Below are 23,486 nucleotides of genomic sequence, written 5' to 3' on the forward strand. Positions count from 1 at the left end.
CCGTTAAAAGACTCCTAATAGTGCTTTGCTATACTTGTAGATCAGTGCGTTATAGAGTTACCTTTAGAGAAGCTTCCTCTGGCAGCCTATGGGAACAGATGCAGAAACCCACAGCCAGACTTTATGTGGACAGAATCTCTACGGGATGTCTTCATCAAATCCCCATCCTCAGAGCCCAGGGAATCCTGCAAAAGGGGAGGCTAAAGAATGTAAGAGCCAGAAGGGATGGAGGATACCAGGAGAGCAAGGACCTCTGAATTATCCGAGAAAAGAGAATCTGAGCACACAGATCTTGGCTGTGCCAGGGCTTCACATATTTTTTAACATTTAGTTTAGTATTTTCATGGGACTCTGGAGTGAAAGAAGGGGTGGGTCTCTGACTCTTGTGTTTTGGGGACTTTTCTCCTGCTGGTTTGCAGTGTTCAACTTTGATACCCCAGGTTTTGTCTTATTTTGTTGTTATCTCTTAGAAACCTGTTCTTTTTCTGAGACCCAGAGAGTAGATTCAGAGGGAAGGTCTTGTCAGGAGACACTGGGAAGATTAGATAAGGGGAAATTATAATTAGGACATATTGTATGAGAAAGTAATCTGTTTTCAATAAAAGGAAAAAAAATCAAAAAGGGTTGAAAGAATACAGACAAGCTAAGCTTTACTAAGTTTCTCTCCCTATTTTTCTGGGTCCCTCTTAAGATCTTGGAAAGTTAGAAACTTCAACTTATCTTATTTTGTCCAATAAGAATATTGTAAGCAAAATGTATAATCTGTATGTTTAGTGTCTAGGCATGTCTAGCTTGCTACATGATTTAAGGATCTCATGTATGTAGCACAAGGTGGAAAGTTGCACGCTGGAGACCCAGTGTATTGGAGGTTCCCATGGAAAAGCTCGGAGAGAAGCAGGTCATTTTGAAAGTGAAACACATCAGATATTGAAAAACAAACACAGTTTGTTTTCTGCAGTATTAGCCTAGATTAAAATGTGGGAGTAAACGGGGTCAGAGTTCCGGACTAGAAATGGGACCATGAAAGGGAAGGAATAAGTCTTGATAGGAGTTCAATGTTCTTAACACTGCAAAAGGGAGCTTGGGGGAAGGGGGGAATCAAACCCAGGACGTTCTTTTGGTGAAGAACCTGTGGATTCCCTTATTCACCGTGAATAGCACTGTCAAAGCTGGTGAACTCTTATAAAGAGGCCAGAGTGATCCCAGGCATACAGCCCAGAAACACTGGATGATACTGTTTCTGTTTCTGAAAGATTGTTTATAGAACCGGAGGTTAGATACACAAGATACTCTCTGGATTACATGAAAATCCCACACCTGAGAACCAGAGAGAAAGACTTTGTATAAGTGCAAGGTTCTTAGTCCAGACAGGCCCAAGTGGCTTCTTCCTGGAATCCACTCCACCCCCACCTCCACCCCGACGGGAATAGTCTCCAAAGCCCCAGGACAGGACTTGGAACGTGGGAAGGGGCGTGACCTAGCGCGTTGAGGCGGGGCCAAGGGGGTGTTTGGGTCCTTTGGAAGTGAAAGAGATCTGAGTACAAAGCACTGGTTTAGAGAGCAGCTAAGGGGCCAATGGAGATGAAGTAAACAGAGCTGGCCCGAAGGAGTCTACAGGAGATGGGGCGGGACCCTGTTGGGATGAGGGGGTTTTAACCACAAGGCTGGCCCATTCTAAGAGCTACAGGCAGTAGCCCTGGGGACTTGCCTCAGTTCAGATTTGTATTCTCCTAAGAGCCTGCTCAGACACAAGCCATGCTTGCCACTGCGGGCTTCCTAGTGGGTGCCATTTGGGCCGTGCTCCATCTCCGGATTTTGCTGCTGGCTGCTGTCACCTTTCTGTTCCTTGCTGATTTCCTCAGAAACCGGCGCCCCAAGAACTACCCGCCAGGGCCCTGGCGCCTGCCCTTCGTGGGTTGCTTATTCCATTTGGATCCTAAGCAGCCCCACCTATCCCTTCAGCAGGTAGGAAGAGGCCACAGGGCTTGGCTGTGTCCTGGGACTGAGTATTGGCACCAATAGCCTAGCTGTAGGCTGGTGCAGATTACTCACTAACCAGAAATAAGGTGTTCAGATTACAAACAGTTGCAAATTTCCTTGTTACCTGTCGATGAAAGATTCCTATTTTATGGCAAGATTTGAATTTTGTGATTTTTAATTCTTGTAAATATGTCACGTAGTAAATTACCTTCATAAATTCGTCATGGTGGTTTAAGAAATGAGATGTCCCATATGTTGGGTACAGTACCTGTCCCGTTTTGTTGTTGTTGTTGTAGTTTTGTTTTTCTTTTCTTTTTTTAAGTATATCCCCCTCCTGACCTGTGTACATACCAGTTCTCTGCTGTGTCTTATTGAACCCCGCTAGTTTGGTCCTTCTGTGTCTTTGCTGACTGCCCACCTAGTGCCTTTATCAACTCCAGAGAAAGATGTACCAAAGTCTCTAGCTATACTAGGAGTCTGCCTGTTTTTCCATCCAGTTCTTGAAGCTCCCCCCCCCTTAAATTGCAAAGACTGTTATGTATACGTGGTCCCCATGTACAAGTGAGAGGTCTCTTTGCTCTGTGACCCTCTCTCCAGGTGATGTAATTTTCTCTGCTTAGATACTGACTACTCTAGCCACGTTTGACTATCCTTGTCACTTTCCGGTACCTGAAAAGACTGGCTGTGTCTGATCATTTATTGTAATTTAAGAATTTAAGCCTATCTGTGTTCCTACCTACATTTTTTATTCTGCCGTTCCTGTGTGTTCCTTGGACACACTCCACATAACTGCCCTCCATCCCTCTTGTCTCTTTCATGTTTTTAGAGTACTCTTGTTTCCTCCACCCATTTGCTCAGCTATTCAGTGCTCACATGCAGCTGAGACGTTGCCAACACCGTTTTTTTCACGGGAAGGGAATCAACCACAGATGTGGAGAGCTTTGTCTGCCCTCTAGGCACAGCTGTGTAACGAGTTGTCTCCCCACACACCAAGAACCACCTCAGACACAAACCTGCTCTTCAGTGGCCTGCGCAGCTGGAACTCAACAGCAAAACAGTCTTTTGTCTTTGCTCCTGACTCTTCCTCCCCTAGATCCATCTTTTTTTTTTTAACCTTCCACGTTCAGTGTCCTTTCTGACCTTCAGCCCTTCCTTTCCCTGTTTCTGCAGAGAAGGTTGTGGCAAAGTGGAATTCCTTAGCTTTGCCCCACCTCAGAATGCCCTCCACCACCTATTCCCGCACTGTGTTTCTCCTAATTCTGGACACATGATTGTCATTCTGCTGCACTGTTCCCCACTTAATTCTGGAATTTGTAGCTTCTGGTGAGAAATGATTTCCAACTTCCCCTAAGTGATATGAACCCCCCCCCAGTCTGCTTTCAGTTTTTTGGTTGTCTGTTTGTTTTAGCTTTCAATTTGATTATGATGTTTATTTGGGTTTTGATTTCTTTAGGAATTTTATGCTGTTTGCACCTTTTACGTAGATTTTTATTTTGCCAAACTGAGAAGTTTTAGCTCTTCTGCACACATTTCATCCTCTACATCCTCTCCTACCCCCCCCAAACACACACACACGATTTTTATGGAACAATTGGTGCCCCATGCCTGACTCCTGCTTTTCTGGAACAATTGGACATTGATGAATGTTTTAATTTCACACACACACATTATATAAGTGTGATATATATCAATATAAAATCAATACTAATTGAAAAGAGGAGGTCATGAATTTAGGTAGGGATGACCCTGGAGGGGTTGGAAGGTAAAGAAGGAGAGTTGGAATGATGCCAGCACATATTTGTGCATGAGATGTATGAGATTCTGGAAATAAAAATTTGACATTAAAATTGAAACTGTTGTATTTATAAAAAGATAAAGAGAGAAAGAATATGTTTTGGTGGAGGTGTGGGGAGGTATGGGGGAAGAAGTTGCCTCTGTGGGCCATTTTGAGGCATCCCTTCTCCATGAGGGAGCAGCCAAACAAAGATATAGTCTGGGATAGAGATTATTCAGGGCATGGGGAAGGGAGATGAGAGAGTAATAGAGGCAAAGAAAGAGAGAGAGAGAAGTAGAGGCCAGCCATGAGAAACTGGAGGGAGGGAAGGGAATGGGAAGAGTGTGGGAGCAAGAAGGGAAAAGCAAGACAAGAGTGAGGGGGCAAGCAGCCCCTTTTATAGTGAGTCAGGCATACCTGGCTATTCCCAGGTAACTGTGGGATGGAGCTTAGACAAAATGCTAACAAAACTAAGTTCAGATTACACTTCTTTGGTTCAAGAACTTAAAATCAGCAAAGTCTTTCAAGGTCACATTGCTTGGGGTTTATGGCTCAAAGCCAAGTTTCACCAATCCTAGGTGTCTTTTCTTTATTTGGAACACCCACTTCGATGAATCTTGATTTTTGAACTCTGAAGGCACATCCCAACAGTTGCATTTCTTGACTGCTGTTGATTTTGCTACATCTTACACCTTTCAATCTGTTGCTAATTTTTTTATTATTTCCATTTGTTTTATTTATGGTTCTGAGCTTTATATTTTAATTGCTTCAAAACTTTGTTTACATGACTAACAATGTGGCACAATAGAAAGTAGGCTCTGCGTTATAATGTCTTTGGAGAGATCCTCTGCATCCTTTAACACACATGAAGCAATTGCAGACAGGGCTGGCACACTTGAGAGTCAACGGCTAGAACTCTAGGACATTAGCGGACCTGTCTATCTTGAAGGTGGTGAAATAAATGTGATTGTTTCATTTATAAGCTAGTAATATATGCAGACATGGAGCTTGCACTTGTAGAAAGAAGACATTAACTTCAGCATCTGGTCTTAGAACAGTGGTTATCGACCTTCCTTATGCTCTGATCCTATAATGTCATTTCTCATATTGTGACCACTTCCTAGAATAACATTTTTTGCTGGCTACTTTATAATTGTTTCAATAGTCTTAGGCAATCACTATGGAAGAGGTCATAGCCCACAGTTTGAGAACCACCATCTTAGATGCTGTTTCCTCCTCAAGAATAGGTATAGGATCCAAAAGGCACTCAGTATCACTAGGACATTCTCAAACCAAATTTTCACTTAGTCCCAGAACTTACTTTTTGTCAGTATTATCCACAAGTCAATAATTGTTTTTTTTTGAAAGGCTGAAAAACTTATGGAGAGATTCATGAGAATAGGTTTAAAAACGGATCTACATTTCTGTGTGTATATTACTTATATCTTCTAGAAGAAATGACATACAGCTATTGAGCCTGTCTTTGTAGTAACACTGGACAGGTTTTGCAAGAGGAAATGAAGTTAAAACAGAACTCTTGGTTAAAAAATTAAAGAAAGGACACATATAGGCTTTTTAAATGTGTATGTAAAATTCCACAGTGAAACCAAAACTTTGCATTTGCTTTGAAATGGTTCATATAGGACTGGGCAGTGGTGACCAATTCTGTAGGGTATGCACGCACAATCATGACAAATTGATGCCACTTTAGAGCTAGACATTACTCAGAAGAACAAAAGGCAGAAGTGGGGTCTCCAAAAAGCTAACTCTTGAGTGGACCAGGGAAAAAAACCTTGATATTTCTCACACACCGTTGTTCATCTCAATTTTCCCAGTCTTGCACATTCTACATCATTATAGACATTGTTTGCTTCTCTGTTTCTATTGTATCCTTCCACCCGAACTCTCCATCTCTCACACTCATGCTTGCTTTTCACTCTGTAGCACTCACTAAACTTTCAGGTCATTTGGATGTCTCAAGGTCATGCTTTTTCCTCAAATCTTACACAATGTCTAGGGATTTCCTCTGACAGACAGCAGCTCTGACTTCTTGACTGCACTGCTGCCCTTACAACTTGTTTGCCTTTTGGGAATACGAAAACGGGTTCATTATGGTGAGGAGTCATAAAGGTGATGTGATATGACATAAAAATGCCAATCCATTACTTAGTGAGTACTATCTATGACCAGAGACTTACCCTGCTTTTTCCTTCCCATCCTCATGATTTTGTTTCTCATTCTTTGCATATAGAGTTTGCTAATTTCTCAGCACTATAGAGGCTGGTTGGTTGCCTACAATGAGAGAACAGGGTGACTTACCCATTTCTACTTTCATTCTTCCTTACAGAATCCAATGTGTGAGGAAAGTCTAATAGTAGAGAAGAAAAAAGTAGAAAAGAGAAGAAAAAAATCCCATCACATCAAAATGCCTCCTCCAGACACAAATGCAAACCCTTCACTCAGAGTCAGTTACATTCGTTACACAGAGATCTTCTGTGCATTACAGATGTTTAAGGGCATTATTCTCTGGCTAAACAGGGATGTTTATAAAACTATACTAAACATGTATAGACCTTCCTTGACCTTTGGGCTGTCATATAACCTGCAATTTTGCCTTCATTTGAATCCAGGATTCCTCAGCTTAGAGAGTTTGCTCATTTCTTGTAACATATATTTTCATGCCTTCTCCTAGAGACATAGGCTACCCACGTACAAAATTCAGATTTGGTGAATTCACTGGGGTTTTCCGTAGAGAAGTTTGTATTCTTGGTGTTTATCAAAATTGAGCATAATGCATCATAAGTAAAATTTTCTAAACATTTCTACAGAGGAAGATGCTTACTTCCCTATTCCCACACAGTCCTCACAGCATTAGTCCCATTGACTCCACACATGCCTGTCATATCTAAACACACAGACATGGGCTCAATTGTGACTACTGTAATATTTTTCAGTTTGTGAAGAAATATGGTAATGTTTTAAGCCTGGATTTTGCTAACATACCTTCAGTGGTTGTAACTGGCATGCCCTTAATCAAAGAAGTCTTTACTCAAATGGAGCACAATTTTCTGAATCGTCCGACCACTCTTCTTCGAAAAAATCTCTTTAACAAAAATGGTAAGTTTCTTGGTCAATATGTGGTGTGTTTTATAATAATTGTGACATGTTAAAGGTTCTTGTCTATAATTTGGCAACATTCCCATAAACCAACTGTCATCTGTAAAGGAAGCAGCATGTAATATTTCCTGAATAAAAAACACCTATAGGGTGAAACCCTGTGTTCTGTACACCAACTCTTTTTTTTCTCCTTTGGATACTTTATGTATTTACATTTCAAATGTTATTCATATCCAGGTTCCTTCTTCTCCCATCACTCCTCCCTGTACTTCTCTGAGGATGCTACCTCTACCACCCACTCACTCCCATCTCAAAACCTTGGCATTTTCTTATACAGGGCCTTCACAGGACCAAGGGCTTCACCTCCTATTGATGCTTCTGTTATATATGTGGCTGGAGCCAGGAGACTCCTTGGTTGGTGGTTTAGTCTCTGGGATCTTTGGGCAGGGGGGGGGGCTTGGTTGGTTGATATTGTTGTTTTTCTGTGGGGTTGTAAACCCCTTTACCTCCTTCAATCCTTTCTCTAACTCCTCCTTTTCGGTCCCAGTGCTCAGTCTGATGGTTAACTGCAAGCATCTTAATCTGTAAGGTTCTGGCATGGCCTCTCAAGAGAAATGCATATTAGGTTCCTGTCAGCAAGCACTTTTTTGTATCAGTAACAGTGACTGGGTTTGGTGGCTGCATATGGGATGAATGGATCCCCGTGTGGGGCAGTCTCTGGATGCCCTTTCCTTCAGTTTCTGCTCAACTCTTTGTCCTTGTATTTTCTCCCATGAGTACACTGTTCCCCCTTCTAAGGATTGAAGCATCCACATTTTGGTCTTCCTTTTTTTTGAGCTTCATATGGTCCGTGAATTACATCTTGGGTATTCCAAGCTTGTGGGCTAATATTCACTTATCAGTGAGTGCATACCATGGGTGTTCTTTTGTCACAGAGTTACCTCACTCAGGATTATATTTTCTAGCTCCATCCATGAAGATAATATCTTTATGAAGTAAGGCAGGTAGGGAGGCCTGTCATTGGACGAGAAGGATGGATGGGTGGGAACAAAGATCTAGAAAGAAAGGAATGAGAATGAGGAGAAACAGGTGGGAACAACATGGTGGCAGATGTTAAAATTTTTCTCTGTGCAGAGATACAGGTTATTATGAATATTTTAAAGAATGGGTGTGTGAAGGGTTTTGGGTTGTTTAGTTGGGAAAATTATATTTTATATATTGGACCAGCTATACTGTGTGTTGTGTTCTTTCATGTGGTGACTTTATTGAGTTCAAGAGATAGTAAAGTGGTGGGTTGCACTAAGCCCATGGAATTGGGATGTGGGGAAGGGGATTGTGAGTGAAAGTGGCATACTGCAATACATCCATTTGCCTAATCATGAAGTCATTGTTCTTAGTAGCTGAGTAGTACTCCATTGTGTAAACGTACCACAATTTCTATATCCATTCCTCTGTTGAAGGACATCTGTGTTCTTTATACCTTCTGGCTATTATAAAAAGGCTTCTATGAACGTAGTGGACCATGTGTCCTTGTTATACATTGGAGCATCTTTTGGGTATATGCCCAGGAGTGGTATTGCTGGGTCCTCAGGAAACATTATGTCCAATTTTCTGAGGAATCACTAGACTGATTTCTGGAGTGACTGTACCAGCTAGCGATTCCACCAACAATGGAAGAGTGTTCCTCTTTCTCCACATCCTCGCCAGTATCTGCTGTCACCTGAGTTTTTGATCTTTGCCATTCTGACTGGGTAGACCAACTCTTGATGCTTTGGTAGTAAATCAGCCAGACACATTGTGCTCACTTCCCTTTTCCCACTCCAACCCTCTGCCCTAGAAAAACAGTTAAGTTACCTTACTCCTGATGATACTCTTCTTGTTTATAACTCCTCAAACTCTATCATTAAAATGATGGCATAAGGGCTTTTTAGCCTTCTGGTCAAGAATATGTCAGGCTGGTGTGAATACTTATTATCATTTCAAAAATAATCAGAAAGTCGATATCAGACTATTTCATAGAGATAGTTTAAACAATTTGAAGATTTCTCTGAAAGTTATAAAAGTAACAGAAACATGGTGTTGCATATGCCATGATAGTTGCTGAATACACCAGAAGGATCTTCCTCTTTGCCTCTAGACTATGTGTGTGGGATACTCATCCTTCCTACTTCCTTGAGTCATTTATTCACTCTACTGTAGGTTTTAGCTAGAAAATTGTCCATAAATCTTTCATATGTCTTATCCATGAGTATATTCCTGTTATTCAACTTAACATGTATAACAGTGAATTAGTTAACTGCCCGGGATCCCAGCAGGTCATGCACTATCCACCCCCAACACTCTTACAATACCACAATATCTCTCTGGATTAGAGAATAAAAAACATATATATATATATATATGCAGAGATTATTTTTAATAGACTTCCTAGCTCAATAGCTGGGCACTTTTAAACGTCTCTGCAGCTTGCACACACTCCCCTCTGGTAGAATGGGCCTGCATTAAGTGGTAATGTGCACATGGATTTTCTGAAAGTACTGAATCACATAATATACAAGGAATGCTAAATGAATGCTGTTGTAAGCAACTAGTAAATATCATTTCCCTTACTTTGGCATTGTCTCCCCAGAGAACTTCCAAGTACCTTATTGACCCTTCTTTTCATTAGACATGTATTCATCCAGTTTTTCAGGAAACTTTAAGTGAGACTCATGATGACATAATGTGAAATCTCTTTCCAGGATTAATCTTCTCCAGTGGCCAGACATGGAAGGAGCAAAGGAGGTTTGCCCTGATGACACTGAGGAACTTTGGATTGGGGAAGAAGAGCTTAGAGCAGCGAATACAAGAGGAGGCCTATCACCTTGTGGAGGCCATTAGAGATGAGAGAGGTGGGCATTTCACAGTGCAGGTACAGGGGGCTATGACCTTACATTTGTTGGACAAATTCTAATTATGTGCTTAAGAGTTTATACTGGGCCTGCTATAGGGTAGGCACTGGAGATTAAACAGTGAACTTATAACTATGACCATGACCTAGAGAGCTGTAGCCTAGTAAATAAAATGGGTTATCTATCACTTTTCTGACTTTAAATCCTGGTCACCAATCTGATTTTACAGCCATTGACAAGAACCTTGGTTCACGTTAGCTCTTTGCATGTGCTCTGTCCAGAGCCCATTCATTATTTCATTCTCTTCATTCTCCAGTATTTATGTGAGAGAAGGGGCAGCTGAGAGACTGCTTTCTTTATAAACAAACAATACAATCATAAATATCTTTAAATGGCCAAACTTTCTCTTTTCCCACCTGCAGGACAGCCTTTTGACCCTCACTTCAATATCAACAAGGCAGTTTCCAATATTATTTGCTCTGTAACCTTTGGGGAGCGCTTTGAGTACCATGACAGTCAGTTTCAGGAGATGCTGAGGTTACTGGATGAGGCCATGTGTTTGGAGTCATCAATGATGTGCCACGTAAGCACCCCCATATCTCAGGGAAGCTATTAGCATGGGGCTAATTCAAACAGACAGGCTCCTCCTTTTATATTTCAAAGCTTTTGCGGTTAAGATATAATATCATAACATTGAGTTTAATACAAATATATTTAAATTTCTTTTGATGTAAATGTTTTGTAATACGCAAAACTTGTACATGAAAATAATATTCAAAATATTTAAACAAAGTACCAATGTTTGCAGGATGACAGTATGTGTGACTACTGTTGTAGTTGTTGTCATTGAAAAATATCCCATTTCCAGCTCCAGTCCTTTGACATTCCTCTATGTATACTGCTGTTTGTTAACTGAGACAAGGATGGCAAAATGTGTGACTTTCTGGTAATAATCCTGTCTTGAAGATTGGGCTTTGAGTTGTCTCCAGACTTGTTGATGTTAATAATATTGCAATGGACATTCTGGTCCAAGTGTTCATCTGAATCCAGTCACTAGTTTATCTTGATTTTGCAACAGCACATAAAAAATAACGAAAAGTTTAAAAGTGAATCCTAGTTCTATTTCAATTAATACTCGATGCTGTGAATCTTGTAAAACCATAACATAAAATTTTTTCTTCAAACATCACTACATCCAAATTCTTGTCCCTTTAGTCCTTAGCATATTCCAAACATTTCCCACAAATTACTGGTCTCTCAACCATATTCATATATATATAGATATATATGACAGTTTTAAAGAAAAATTCATTTCTAAGGTTACCCACATATGTTTCCTAGAAGTTCTGTTGCTACCTTGGAATAAATAAATAAATTGAATGTGTTCTCAATGGACTGACCTGGGTGTCATCTCCATAATGACATCTCCATACATGTGCCACTATAATTTTACTTATACCATTTCTGGAAATTTTTAGAGGATCTTCTAATGAAGACCTAGTCTTCAAAGTCTAATCTACAGTACCACTCTGTGAGATGAAAAAAATTGTTGTAGCAACAGCTTGTGTCTTGTAAAATATAAAACACACATAAATTTAATTGTAGCACTTTAATATATCATTAATAGCCAAAGAATTGAAACAATGCTAAAACTCCTGAATGTGTTATGAAGTTTAAAGTTATTTAACTTAATGCAGTGTTGAGCATATAAATGAATGGAATGCCTGAAGGAAATGGTGTGAGGGACAAAAGTAGATGAAATAATTTAAAGGAAAATAAAAGAGAAGGGGAGGAGAAGAATGTTATCTACTGGGTAAAGTTAATATTGGGGACAGACAAGAAAACATTCAAAAGTAAATGTAAGAAGAGGATGGAAAATTAAAACATAAGTATTATTTTTTAAACCAATAAGATAAATTCAAAATATAAAAGAGGAGGACATCAAGTACAAATGAAAACTGAAAATTAAACTAAAGGAATTCTATTGCCAAAAATGAAGAGAGGCATAGTCATAATTAGATGAATAAATCCATGAGAGGAAGAAAAAAATAAATGTGCTAAGTAAAATTTCTCAACATATATTTTTAAGGCACTTGCTGCAAAGCCTGACAATCTCAGTTTGATTCTGAAAAACATCACGGTGGAAGGATAGAGCCATATCTCTCAAGTTTTCCTCTGACCTTCAAACACGTACCATGTCATAGTAAACACACACACAAACACACACATACATTCACTCAAAGCACACACACACAAACACACATACACTCAGTCGCACACACACACAATCACACACATACATACTCTAATCAAATGTAAAAACATTTTAATTTAAAATTTCTTAATGAAAACAAGGTGAAAATTTTGCTGAATGTGGATAAAAGTAATGGATCACATAAGAAAAACCAAAAACGTAAAAGATGTTGGAACAGCTTTATTTGGATGTCCTCAAAAATTAGAGACATCAATTTAAATACATGGAAGAGAAGGGCCAATGATGGGGTTTTGCTTCCCCTTTGGTTTGTGTTATTGCTTAGTCTGTATGGAATAAAGTGTGGTGTCTATCAGAACTGTCTTCAGAGCATGGCCTCCATTTGTCTTATTTATACACTAGGATCCTTTGCTGGCCACACTGAGCTTTGCATTCCATGGAGTACTCGTAACCTTTCACAATCCCAAGATTCCTCATCTCACCACCTGGGTGTCTCTTTTAGCTAAGGGGTATCTCCCAAGTACATTGGGAACTGGGAAAGAAATTTCAGCACTGAGATAGGTGTACACTGCGAGATCAGGCAAACTGCCTTTGTATTTTCAGGGCTTCAAACTACCTGCTGGTTTAATGCACTGTGTGTTCCCTGTATACCCCCAAACTCCAGAGATCTATTGCTCAACAATAGTGAAAGAACAGCTGGTTCATGCGTTTAACCTGCTGAACTCAGACTCAGAGCTACTCAGGGTCATATGTGGCTGAGGATCTCTGCCTCTGCTCACTTCCCAGGCTGATCTAGGCTCTTACTATCAGCCACACTTGGGCCTACTAGTGTTAGGTCCCTATTCTGTCCATAACTATCTCTCTAAAGCTACTCTTACCCAAAGGCTGCCATAAGAGACAAACCTGAGATTCTCAGAACTATAAACACTCCATGATTTCAGGCCTCTGGATGGCTCAGTTTTTAGAAATGTATTCTCTGATAACTTATTACATAATTACTGCTCCACTTCAAATTGGATATCATGACAAAATGGGTTTTCTTCTCCATTGACCCATTAATAAAAATAGTCAGGTTGACCAACAGCTTCACTTATGGGGATTGTGCCCTTGTCTGAGTAAGGCTAGCATAACATATTACCCAGAAGTTCAACTTACATACACATAAGCTTCAATCTTCTCTCTTCTTAATTATGAGTGTTCTTCTTGTCTAATACTGTTTTCCTGATTCACGATATTTCATGTGTTGAGCATGGGCTGCTCTGCTTTCCTTCAGTCTTCACCTAGAAAACCACTTTCTGTGCTTCATTTTTAAATCCTTGTGTGCTTCTCTTTTTTCAGTTTCCTTTTAAACCAACATCAATTAGCTATAAATGCTGTACCACATATGATAATTGTTTCCCTTTTATTGAAACCCTTATTTCCCTTTATTGAAAGTGACAGGAGCTGTGAGGAAACTAGAAATTGGTTGGCACTTAAAAACTGAGGCTGATTCTGAAGAAGTACCACATTTGGTTCTCAGCACCTAGATTGGATGGCCACAGAGTCTTTGACTCCAGGGGACCCAATGTTTCTGGCTTCAGAAGGGACCCAAACTCATGAATTAATTGTGCCCCCATACACATAATTAAAATTAAATAAATATTTTTAAATTATTAAATTATGGGGACTAATTTGGAATTATTTTATAGTTTGTAATCAGCTGAATTTTCTCATGTTTTAACTTATGAAATGTTCTCATTTAACATCCCGAGTATAAATTGAAGAGATTTTTATAATTTTCTCTTACTTTATTTTTTGCCTTAAATTTTGATTATTGTAGAGGTTAGAGATATGGCCTAAACTATTATGAGTATTAGTTGGTCTTACATAGGATCACACTTTAGTTCCCAACATTTGAACAGTGACTCACAACAATCAATAACTTTAGTTTAAGAGGCTCCAATACTCTCTTTTGACTTCTGTAGGCACCAGAACCATGCAAAACATACATACACAGAAAATAAAATAAATGCAATTGGCAGCCATAAACATCCAGCATGTGGGATAATTATTTTTGTCCTCTCTAAAATAACGCATGACCTTTAGAAACCAGTTCTGCTGTTGTCTTCCTTACTGTCCTCATGCCTTTTACTTTGTTCTTATTTTGACAAGAATATATACAATTAATTGCTCTTGATGTTCTTTTTTAATCATCCAGTCTTATAGGTGGAGCCTCTTCTTCAATTCAGTTTAGGGTGTTAATGTTCTTTGATAGTAAAACTGAAATGTCTGTGAAGGGTGGGGCTATGGAGAGACAGTCAAGATGGCCCCACTACCCCACTGTGAGACAGAAAGAGAAAGACAAGACTGTTTTGAAATCTGTCACTATGGGTCTCCATGACTGTCTTATTTTTCCCAACCAGCTCTACAATGTATTTCCAAGGATACTTGAGTATCTTCCTGGGTCACACCAAACCTTTTTCAGAAACTGGGGAAAACTGAAATTGTTTATTTCTGATATTATTAACAATCACCGCAGAGACTGGGATCCAGATGAGCCAAGAGACTTCATTGATGCTTTCCTCAAGGAAATGGCAAAGGTGGGAAGATGCCTGCTGTATTGTCTTCCGCTTTCAAAAGAAGCAGTAGTTTAATAGTTTCTGATTGATCATGCAATGTGTTTCCCTTAGATTATTGGTTTGAAATGACACAGATGTGTTCCCTCACAGTACTGATTAATACTTGTATGTCTGTTGTTCGGGCACACATTGTATGAATAGAGTGAGAACTCAATTCAGATTCTACAGGACACAGATCCTTTTTGCTATGTCTTCTTCCTTTATCTCCAATGCCAAGACTGTAGCATCTATTTCTCCCTGATCACTGCTTCCATCTTTATATCTCATCTATTCATTTATGAACCCCGAACCCCGTCTTATAAGAATATTTCAGAATAATCTCTTTTTTTGAAAATTATTCACACATGCAAGGTGTATTATTGAGTATCAAGCAATATGCCCAGAAATAAATAGACATATGTGGATAATCATTTAGCACACTACAGGGAAATTAAATAAAGAGGATATAGTGTTTATGAATTATACAGTGGCATTTACTTAGGATTATTGGAGTCACTGAAAATAAAGTTCTAAGCCATTTGTTGGGAAACCATGATAATGGCAAATACAGTCTTTGTCCATTTCTCTATCTTAGCTTTTATGCATATGTGAATGAGCTATGTCATAAATAAAAGTATCAATTATGCTTTAGAGTTCAATTTTGTTACAAGTTGGTCTAGGGTCAGTTACTGACTGCATCTGACCCAACACTGCAAGAACAATATATATATATATATATATATATATATATATATATATATATATATGAATGTTGAAGTTTAACTCTAATATTTAGATGAAGCTTTCTCACTCCCATAAAAAAAAAAATCTTGTGATATACAAGAGGCCAACAGTTTGTTATGGTTGTTACTTTTGCACCATTTTGAAATTACTTGACAAAAACAACACAAAATAGATTTATTTTGGCTCACAGTATCAGGAATTTGGGTCCATCACTTCAAAGAAGAAATGACAGAAAAGCTAAGCTCAAGTAGCAAAAAACCTCTGGTGAAGTCTTGGTCACATAATGATACATTAAGTAGCAGAGAGCAAGGCAAGATCTGGGGCTTGGATATAACCTTAAAAGCCCTGGCCTTAGTGACTGGATGCATCCAGATGTAGCCTACACCCAATATTACAGAACCTCTACAAATACTTCAGATGACTAGGAACCAAAAATTCAAAACATGAACCCATGACAATTCTGCAGTTTCATTGCAGTTCCAAATCATATCACAAAGTATACAGCCTTGATCTCACCAGGCCTCTTACTAATGTACAGTACCAGTCAGTGGTGTAAGCTAGGATAAATTGGGTTCCTCCTCTAAACAGAGGCAGAATAGTAATTTTCTCATCCTCTCTTTTTTTTTTTTTTTTTTTTCACACCGATAAAAGAAATGTACTTTCATCCTCAGAGGAAGAAACAACTAATTATTTGTATTAGACCATCAATATTAAGAACAACAGTAACAAATTTATGCTTCTAGAGGATGCTGGTGAAGATGATGTTGTGTCATAAAAAACAACTGATAGAATCATAGAAGTCTTAACCCTGGAAGATTACCAGTGAGACCAGAAAAGCAGTGAATAAAAAGAGCTGATTTAACTCTTTCTGGTATCAACAAAATCATTTGTCAAGTCTTGACTGTGTACCTGTGGTATCTCACATAATTGATAATGGTGTGTTAAGGTCTGTTTCTTATTCTTATTTTATCAAAGTGACAAAAACCGTTGTTGAGTGATATGGCTGATAATAGAAGACAAATATAATTTTTATCCGATTTTCTTATCAGTCGACAAAGGTTTTCTAGAAACTTAACCAGAAAAAAATGGTTGTAGTGATTTTCGCCCACCCAAGTGCCATAATTCTTTGGTCAGTTTGCAACACTTAGAACAATAAAATTCTTCATGAGGAGGTCAAAAGGAATATCACATTATATGAATCTTTTCAAATTTGTATTCCAAGGTCTTGACTCAAAACCTTCGAATAAACAAACGCACTCTGCCTTTTCCAGTACCCAGACAAGTCTGCTACAAGTTTTAATGAGGAAAACCTCATCTGCAGCACCCTGGACCTCTTCTTTGCTGGTACAGAGACAACATCCACTACACTGCGCTGGGCTCTGCTCTGCATGGCCCTCAACCCGGAAGTGCAAGGTGAGTATGTGGTGATTGCACCTGGACAAAGTGGAATTTTGCCTCTGGAATCTGGAATCAGATGGGACCAGAAGATGACATGGAGGGGTGGAACAAGGAAGAGTGCCTGTGAGGTAATTTCCCCTTGGAAAGCGGCACATTTTCCATGTGTTCTGTCAGGATTGTGATAGGTTCACCTCATAAAGAATTGAGCCAAGAACAAAGCAAAGAAGGGAGTTGACACTGTGGTAAGTCCCAGCCAAGGGTGACTTTACCCTAAGAGCATCAACTGATTTCCTCCTTCCTTTTTAACTACACATTTCTATTTGACCTGTATACGGCATAAATGGCTTAGTCTAGTTTCTGGAGTCCTGTGATTTGCTCCTCTCTGTCCCAACTCAACCCCACCCACCCTAGATTGTAGCATTCCTATGTTACATGCTCCATCATGTTGCTCTCTTTATTCTTGCATCTAAGTCATGATTAGGACACCTTTTTAAACCACGCAACTTCTTTTCAAATTGTGACTCACAGTTTATTTATTTATAAAGTCAACTTAGGCCATTTTGAAAACCAAAAAGGGCAAGAGCTTTGCCAACATGGTGAAGTCAAATTTGTCCATAATTGTTACATAATCTTTGTGTGAGTGAGTCTCTGTGCATGTAGGTATGTATATGTGCATATGCATGTTGAGTCTCTGTGCATGTAGGTATGTATATGTGCACATGCATGTTGAGTCTCTGTGCATGTAGGTATGTATATGTGCACATGCATGTTGAGTTTCTGTGCATGTAGATATGTATATGTGCATATGCATGTTGAGTCTCTGTGCATGTAGGTATGTATATGTGCACATGCATGTTGAGTCTCTGCATGTAGATATGTAGATGTGCATATGCATGTTGAGGCCACAAACCAACTTCTTTAGTTCACTTCTGTTTTTTAGGATAAGTTCTCTCATTTGGAATTTAACAAATAACCACTGAGTCTCTGCATCTTCAGCATATTAGAACTACAAGCTTTTGCCATCACATCTGACTTTTATATATGGCTTCTAAGGACCAAACTTAAGTACTCATGTTTGCAAAGGAAGCATTTTACCAACTGAGCCATCTCCCCAGGGCAACCTTTATTTTTTTTTAATAAATGTGAAATGTGTACTTAATATGTATATATCTTTATATGTGTCTTGGATCAACATTTAAAATACATTTTTTGAATATTACACTTAATTTTGTGGCTGTATTTTGAGGTATTTGGGAGGATGTCATGGCACAATAATCAAGAGATGGTAAAAACCAGAGCACCCATGGGCCATGAATAAATAAAGTATGTGATATACATGTGATCAAAAGAAAATTTAGTCAGAGATAAAAATTCTTTTTAACTTTTGATTTATTTTATATTGTGTGTATGAGTGCTTTGCCTGTGTATGTGTACTTCAAGCTTGTCTTGTACCTGAAGAAGTTAGAAGAAAACATCAGACTCCCTGAAACTCGAGTCACTGAAGGCTGTGAGCCATCATATGTGTGCTGGGAACCAAGCGCAGGTCCTCTGCAGGAGTAACAAGTGTTCTTAACCACTGAGCCACCCTCCAGCTCCAGAAAATCAATTCTGGTGCCTCATTAATCCAGGACAGCATGTTAAGTTAAAAACTCTGATTTCCAAATTTCAAATACTCTACCGTCTAACCGAAATAATAGTCAAATTGGACACCACACAGAACTAGGATACACAGAGGGAAAAAACGGTATTTGTAACATGGACATAGATATTTTTCAAAATAAAGTTCTGGCAATAACATGAAGAACAATATGAACATATTAAATGCTAGTAAATTGCTGATGTAAAAATGGTGAGAAATAAACTATGATTGGTGGCCCACACTATTAATCTCAATACTGGACAGATTTGAAACTGGTGTGCTGAGGATTCAAGAGAACCCTGGCCATATAGATGAAATCCTGCCTCAAAAGCCATTCTGGTAATACCAATAAATTTTATATTATATAAATTTTGTATGACATTGATATTCATAAGTGAGTAATAGTAAAGATGTAAAGTTCCAAATTTATTTAAAATGAATTATATGGCCAGATAATCAAATAAAATTAGTTCAGCCTCTATTACTCTTCAGAAAGAGGAGTCATATTGATGGACAGCTTGCAGAATCAGTCATTTATAACTGGAAAAGTTTGTGTAACTCTCAAAACATCCTCATGATGAAGCAGACTTATTCTCACTGATCATAGAAGAAAACTGAAGCTCAAAGAACATAAACACTGTCACCAGGATGTGTCCAGCACTGCTGTTCGTAGCCAACACAGACATATCTCCTTAAGAAATTAGACTTTACGGCTGTGCTAGAGTCTGAACATTTGTGTCCACCTTGCCAAACTCATGTTTAACTCTATTCTCAATGTGATTGTTCAGGAGACTAGTGCCTTTCCAAAAGAACCAGAGAGATTCCTTTCTCCTTGGTAGCATGAGAACATGGCAAAGCTTTGGCACCAATAAGACAGAAGGTTGTTGTCTACCAGTCACGAAAACTTACAGTGCCTGGACCTGGAAATTTCCAAAATCTAGAACTACAAGGAATACATTCATGTTTTTTTTTTAACCCACTTAATGAATGGTACTTCTTTGTAGATGCCTGATTAGATGCTACTGTGTGCCTATCTGAAATATTTGATTTAAAGTGTAACAGATTTTAGGATTGCATTGCCAGCTCAAAGGAAGTTATTGCATTGACAGTTTTATTTTTTTTTTTAAAGCTATTTGAAGGCTCAAGGAAACTTTTATTTCTTTATATCATGGACATGAAGATGAACTAAAAGCAGGTCAGGTCTCAGAGACAGCTTCTATAGTGTTAGGGGAAAAAAAGGATTAAAGTTTTAAAATTAATAGAATTTCCATTTTTTTTTTTTTTTTTTTTTGTTTTCAGAAAAAATGCAAGCTGAGATTGAGAGAGTGATTGGCCATGGAAGACTGCCAAGCCTGGCTGACCGAGACTCCATGCCCTACACCAATGCTGTCATCCATGAGGTGCAGAGAATAGGCAACATCATCCCTTTTAATGTTCCCAGGGAAGTGGCAGTAGACACCAATTTGGCTGGATTTAACTTGCCAAAGGTAACCATTTTTCCAGCTTTCAATCCCCCAGTTTATCTCTGCCATCATCTGGGGTGCCTAAACTTAAAGGGGGGACATAAATTTCTGACCTAAGAAATTGTTTCAATGGGAAGAGAAGTTAATATTTTGCTAAAACTTTCTATGTGCTTTAGTGGATATTCAAATCTATTATGAGGAATCTAGAAAGGAAGATTCTGAGATCAGATGTATGCAGGTCAAACCTAACTTTGTTTTCTAAGGGATTTCTCAGCATCTTTCTGGTCTAATGGTGACGAAGGACCCTTGCTGCAGAAGCAGAGAGCTATCCTATGTTTACTGTTCCCTGTGCTATTGAGCAACTCATGACTTGAAGTTTGGTCTGAATTTTTCCAATTTTGATTTTTTTTTCTGTCCATTGATTTATCTTCAAATAACCAAACCAACCTTTCCCACATACTATGTAATATCAACTGTCTGGGTACTGAGAAATATAAATGTCTATGTTCAAACTAGGCAGAGAACCATGGCCTTGAAGCAGATAGGCCTATTCCAATGCTAATTTCACTTTCTACCACAGTATGGGCGTATTACCTAGCCAATTACAGCTTCAGCTTCTAGAAAATTGATTCATCCCAATCATAGGCTCTGTATAAAGATAAAAAGAATCATATAAATCATATATGTGTGTGTACATATATATACATATATATATGTATATATATAACCTTATACTCAGACATTATTATTCATTAATCAAGGAAATGTTTATTAAACACACACAAAGTCTGAGTCTCAACTAGGGATACCTGAATAATGGGAGACCCTGCTTATATATGAGGACAACTTGCAAGAAACAATTCTGTTTCTCTGTGATGCTGACAAGTTGGGGTGAAGAAGAACAGCTTAAAAAGCATCAGCAGTGCTTCTAGAGGAAGAGATTTTGGAACTGGGGACTGAAGGGAAGTTATGAATTAACCATGTGCCAAAATGGGAAGAGATATTCCTTTCAAAACAAGAAACATTAGATCTTGGCCTGGTTAAGATCGTAAATGAAACTACTATGGTGGAAGACTACTGAGAGTGGAATAGTTAAGCAACATCAGGGAATGGCTCACTTTGGTGACTCTTGATATTTTGCCATGCATATGCCTTGATAGGGATGCTTTTTCATACATTCCTGTGTCTTTAACTGTAGTGAGGTAGACTGTGATCTCTTTGATAATATATGGATAATAATAGAGAATCAGAGATGAAGGAAATATCCTATCATAAAGCTGCTATGATCTTAATGAAGCAGTAGGTTCATTATCTTCTCATGAATGCTTTTAGGTCTTCTTACCAGATTTATACAAACCACTTTTAATAAAGTAGATAAATCCTTTAATGAAGCATAATCCACCTACCTTTATAAATGTCAGAAAGATATCAGACAATTACAAATCAGTTTGGGAGAACTGGAAAGTTCAGGTTGTCAAGTATCTTGCACTATGGAGTTGAGAATCACCTATCTGTGTGGGAGTTTTCATTAAGTCTGTACTTTCTGCTGTCATTTCTAGGGTACCATGATTCTAACCAACCTTACTGCACTGCACAGGGACCCTAGTGAGTGGGCCACCCCAGATACCTTCAATCCAGAGCACTTTTTGGAGAACGGACAGTTTAAGAAAAGAGAATCCTTTCTCCCATTCTCAATGGGTGAGTTGTGATATGCAGGAGAGAATTCAGACCTCTTCCATATATTTTCCTTCCTCTCTTCACAACAGTTCTGTGCTCTGGTTGCGATGTTTCCATATAATCATGCACATTGTGGGCCAATCTCTCTTTTTCTGTATTTTAAAAATGTTATATATCATGATCACAGAATTCTCTCCCCCAATTCCTCCATTGTCCATTGTCTTGCCTACTTTCTTACCTATGCCTCTTCTTTCTCTTCCTCTCTTTAGAAGATAAGAAAACAAGCAAATACACATACACAAATAATAAAAAAGTAAAAAAAAAAAACACACACACAGAGACACACACACAAAGAGTTCAAAAAAAGCACAAAACACACACAGAAACAAAAACACTCATACACGCACACACACACAATACAAATAAATAACACAAAAAAGAAGTTTTAAAAGAACAAAAGAAACACACACACATAAAAATAGAAAGTATATTATACAAGCAAAACACCTATACAAGGCAAAGACCAGCAGCCATCTCTTGTTGGCATGGAGCCTACCCCATACTTCAGTCCTGTTTTCTGGAAGACATTGTTTCCTTGGAGTCCTTCGTCCCTTCTAGCTCCTGTAATCTTTCTACCTCCTCTTTTACATAGTGCCCTGTGTCTTCATGAAGATATTCCATTTAGGACATTTAGGACTGAGTCTTTCAAAATCTTTTAGTGTTTGCAGTTTGTCCAGTTGTGAGTTTCTATGTTAATTCCCATATACTACAAGTGGATACTTCTCCTATGATGGCTGAGCCAGTCATTTACCTACTGGGATAACAGAATATCATCAGGAGTCATTTTATCACTATGTTCTTTTAGCAGAACAGTAGTATTTGCTTCTTTGTATAGGCCTGTGGCCAATTTAATCTATTGTTCATGGCTACCCAAGAAGTGTCAGGTATGGCTTCTTCTGATTTTTTGTTGCACCATTATCTACTCTATTTGTTGGGTTTGTTAAGTGAGTTTGAAAAGCATTTAAGCAACTCACATATTCTCAGTCAACACACCCGTTCTCCTATTCTCCTATGCCATGCTCTCCCAGGATGGCCTGATTCTTGGGAGCATTCAATTTGAGATCCTAGACTTTCCCTTCCCGTGTTTGGAAGAGGCAAAGTAGATGCTAGACATAAATAAGCAATTTATGGGGCTTGAATACCAGCATCCATTCAAACTCTTTAAATGGTGGTTAGGGACATTGGTCCCTGGACATCTCAGTTGTAGCTGAGAAAATTAATGTTGTCTTTTATGTTTGCTTTTTTTTTTTTTTGTCTTACAGGAAAGCGAGCTTGTCTTGGAGAACAACTGGCCAGGTCTGAGCTGTTCATTTTTATCACATCTCTTATTCAAAAATTCACCTTCAAGCCCCCTGTCAACGAGACGCTTAGTCTGCAATTCAGAATGGCTGTCACCATTTCCCCAGTCAGTCACCGCCTTTGTGCCATTCCTAGGCTGTGATGTCGCAGAAGAGAGTGTGAAGCAATGAAAGACACTGGTGCCTGCTCACATCTGAGGGGTAGAATGAAGGTGGCTGATGGAGTGTGTGCGTTAGTTATGGGTTCATTAAGCGGAAAGCCACTGGTGACCTCAATAGCACAGCTTCTCAACTAAAGACTTGCAGAGAAAAAATGATTTCTCCAGAAAAGAAAATGATTACAGGATCATGTGAAATGGACCAAGTGGAAATGTAAATCATAAAAACGATTATAAGAGTTATACCTTTCTATTGCCTCCTATTTTTCTTCTTTTGTTGATACATTTGCTTCTGAACTGTAGACATCATTCATCTATCTGTGATAAAAGAGTAAACAAGAGTTACTCTGATTCTGGGGTGGAGTCAGAATCCTGTAGATGTCTACCTAAAGGCTCTCCTATTGGTCAGTTCTGCAGCTGCCTGGCCTTGCTGTGTCTCTAAGTGGCCCATGTGAAAGTCAGCATGGCAGGATGACTC

General features: G+C 38.8%; 1 protein-coding gene across 1 annotated transcript; it reads left to right on the forward strand.

Moving 5' to 3' along the window:
• Positions 1–1,755: 1,755 nt before the first annotated feature.
• Positions 1,756–23,141, forward strand: LOC308424199 (cytochrome P450 2J3; the record flags this gene model as incomplete). The annotated part of the gene is made up of 9 exons (XM_080921106.1): positions 1,756–1,965; positions 6,709–6,871; positions 9,613–9,762; positions 10,185–10,345; positions 14,377–14,553; positions 16,587–16,728; positions 19,652–19,839; positions 21,375–21,513; positions 22,815–23,141. The coding sequence occupies 9 exons, from the start codon at positions 1,756–1,758 to the stop codon at positions 22,991–22,993; spliced, it is 1,509 nt and encodes a 502-aa protein (XP_080777232.1). The 3' UTR covers positions 22,994–23,141.
• Positions 23,142–23,486: the final 345 nt, after the last annotated feature.

This window comes from Micromys minutus (assembly GCF_963924665.1).
Source record: "Micromys minutus genome assembly, chromosome: 9".
Taxonomy (NCBI): domain Eukaryota; kingdom Metazoa; phylum Chordata; class Mammalia; order Rodentia; family Muridae; genus Micromys; species Micromys minutus.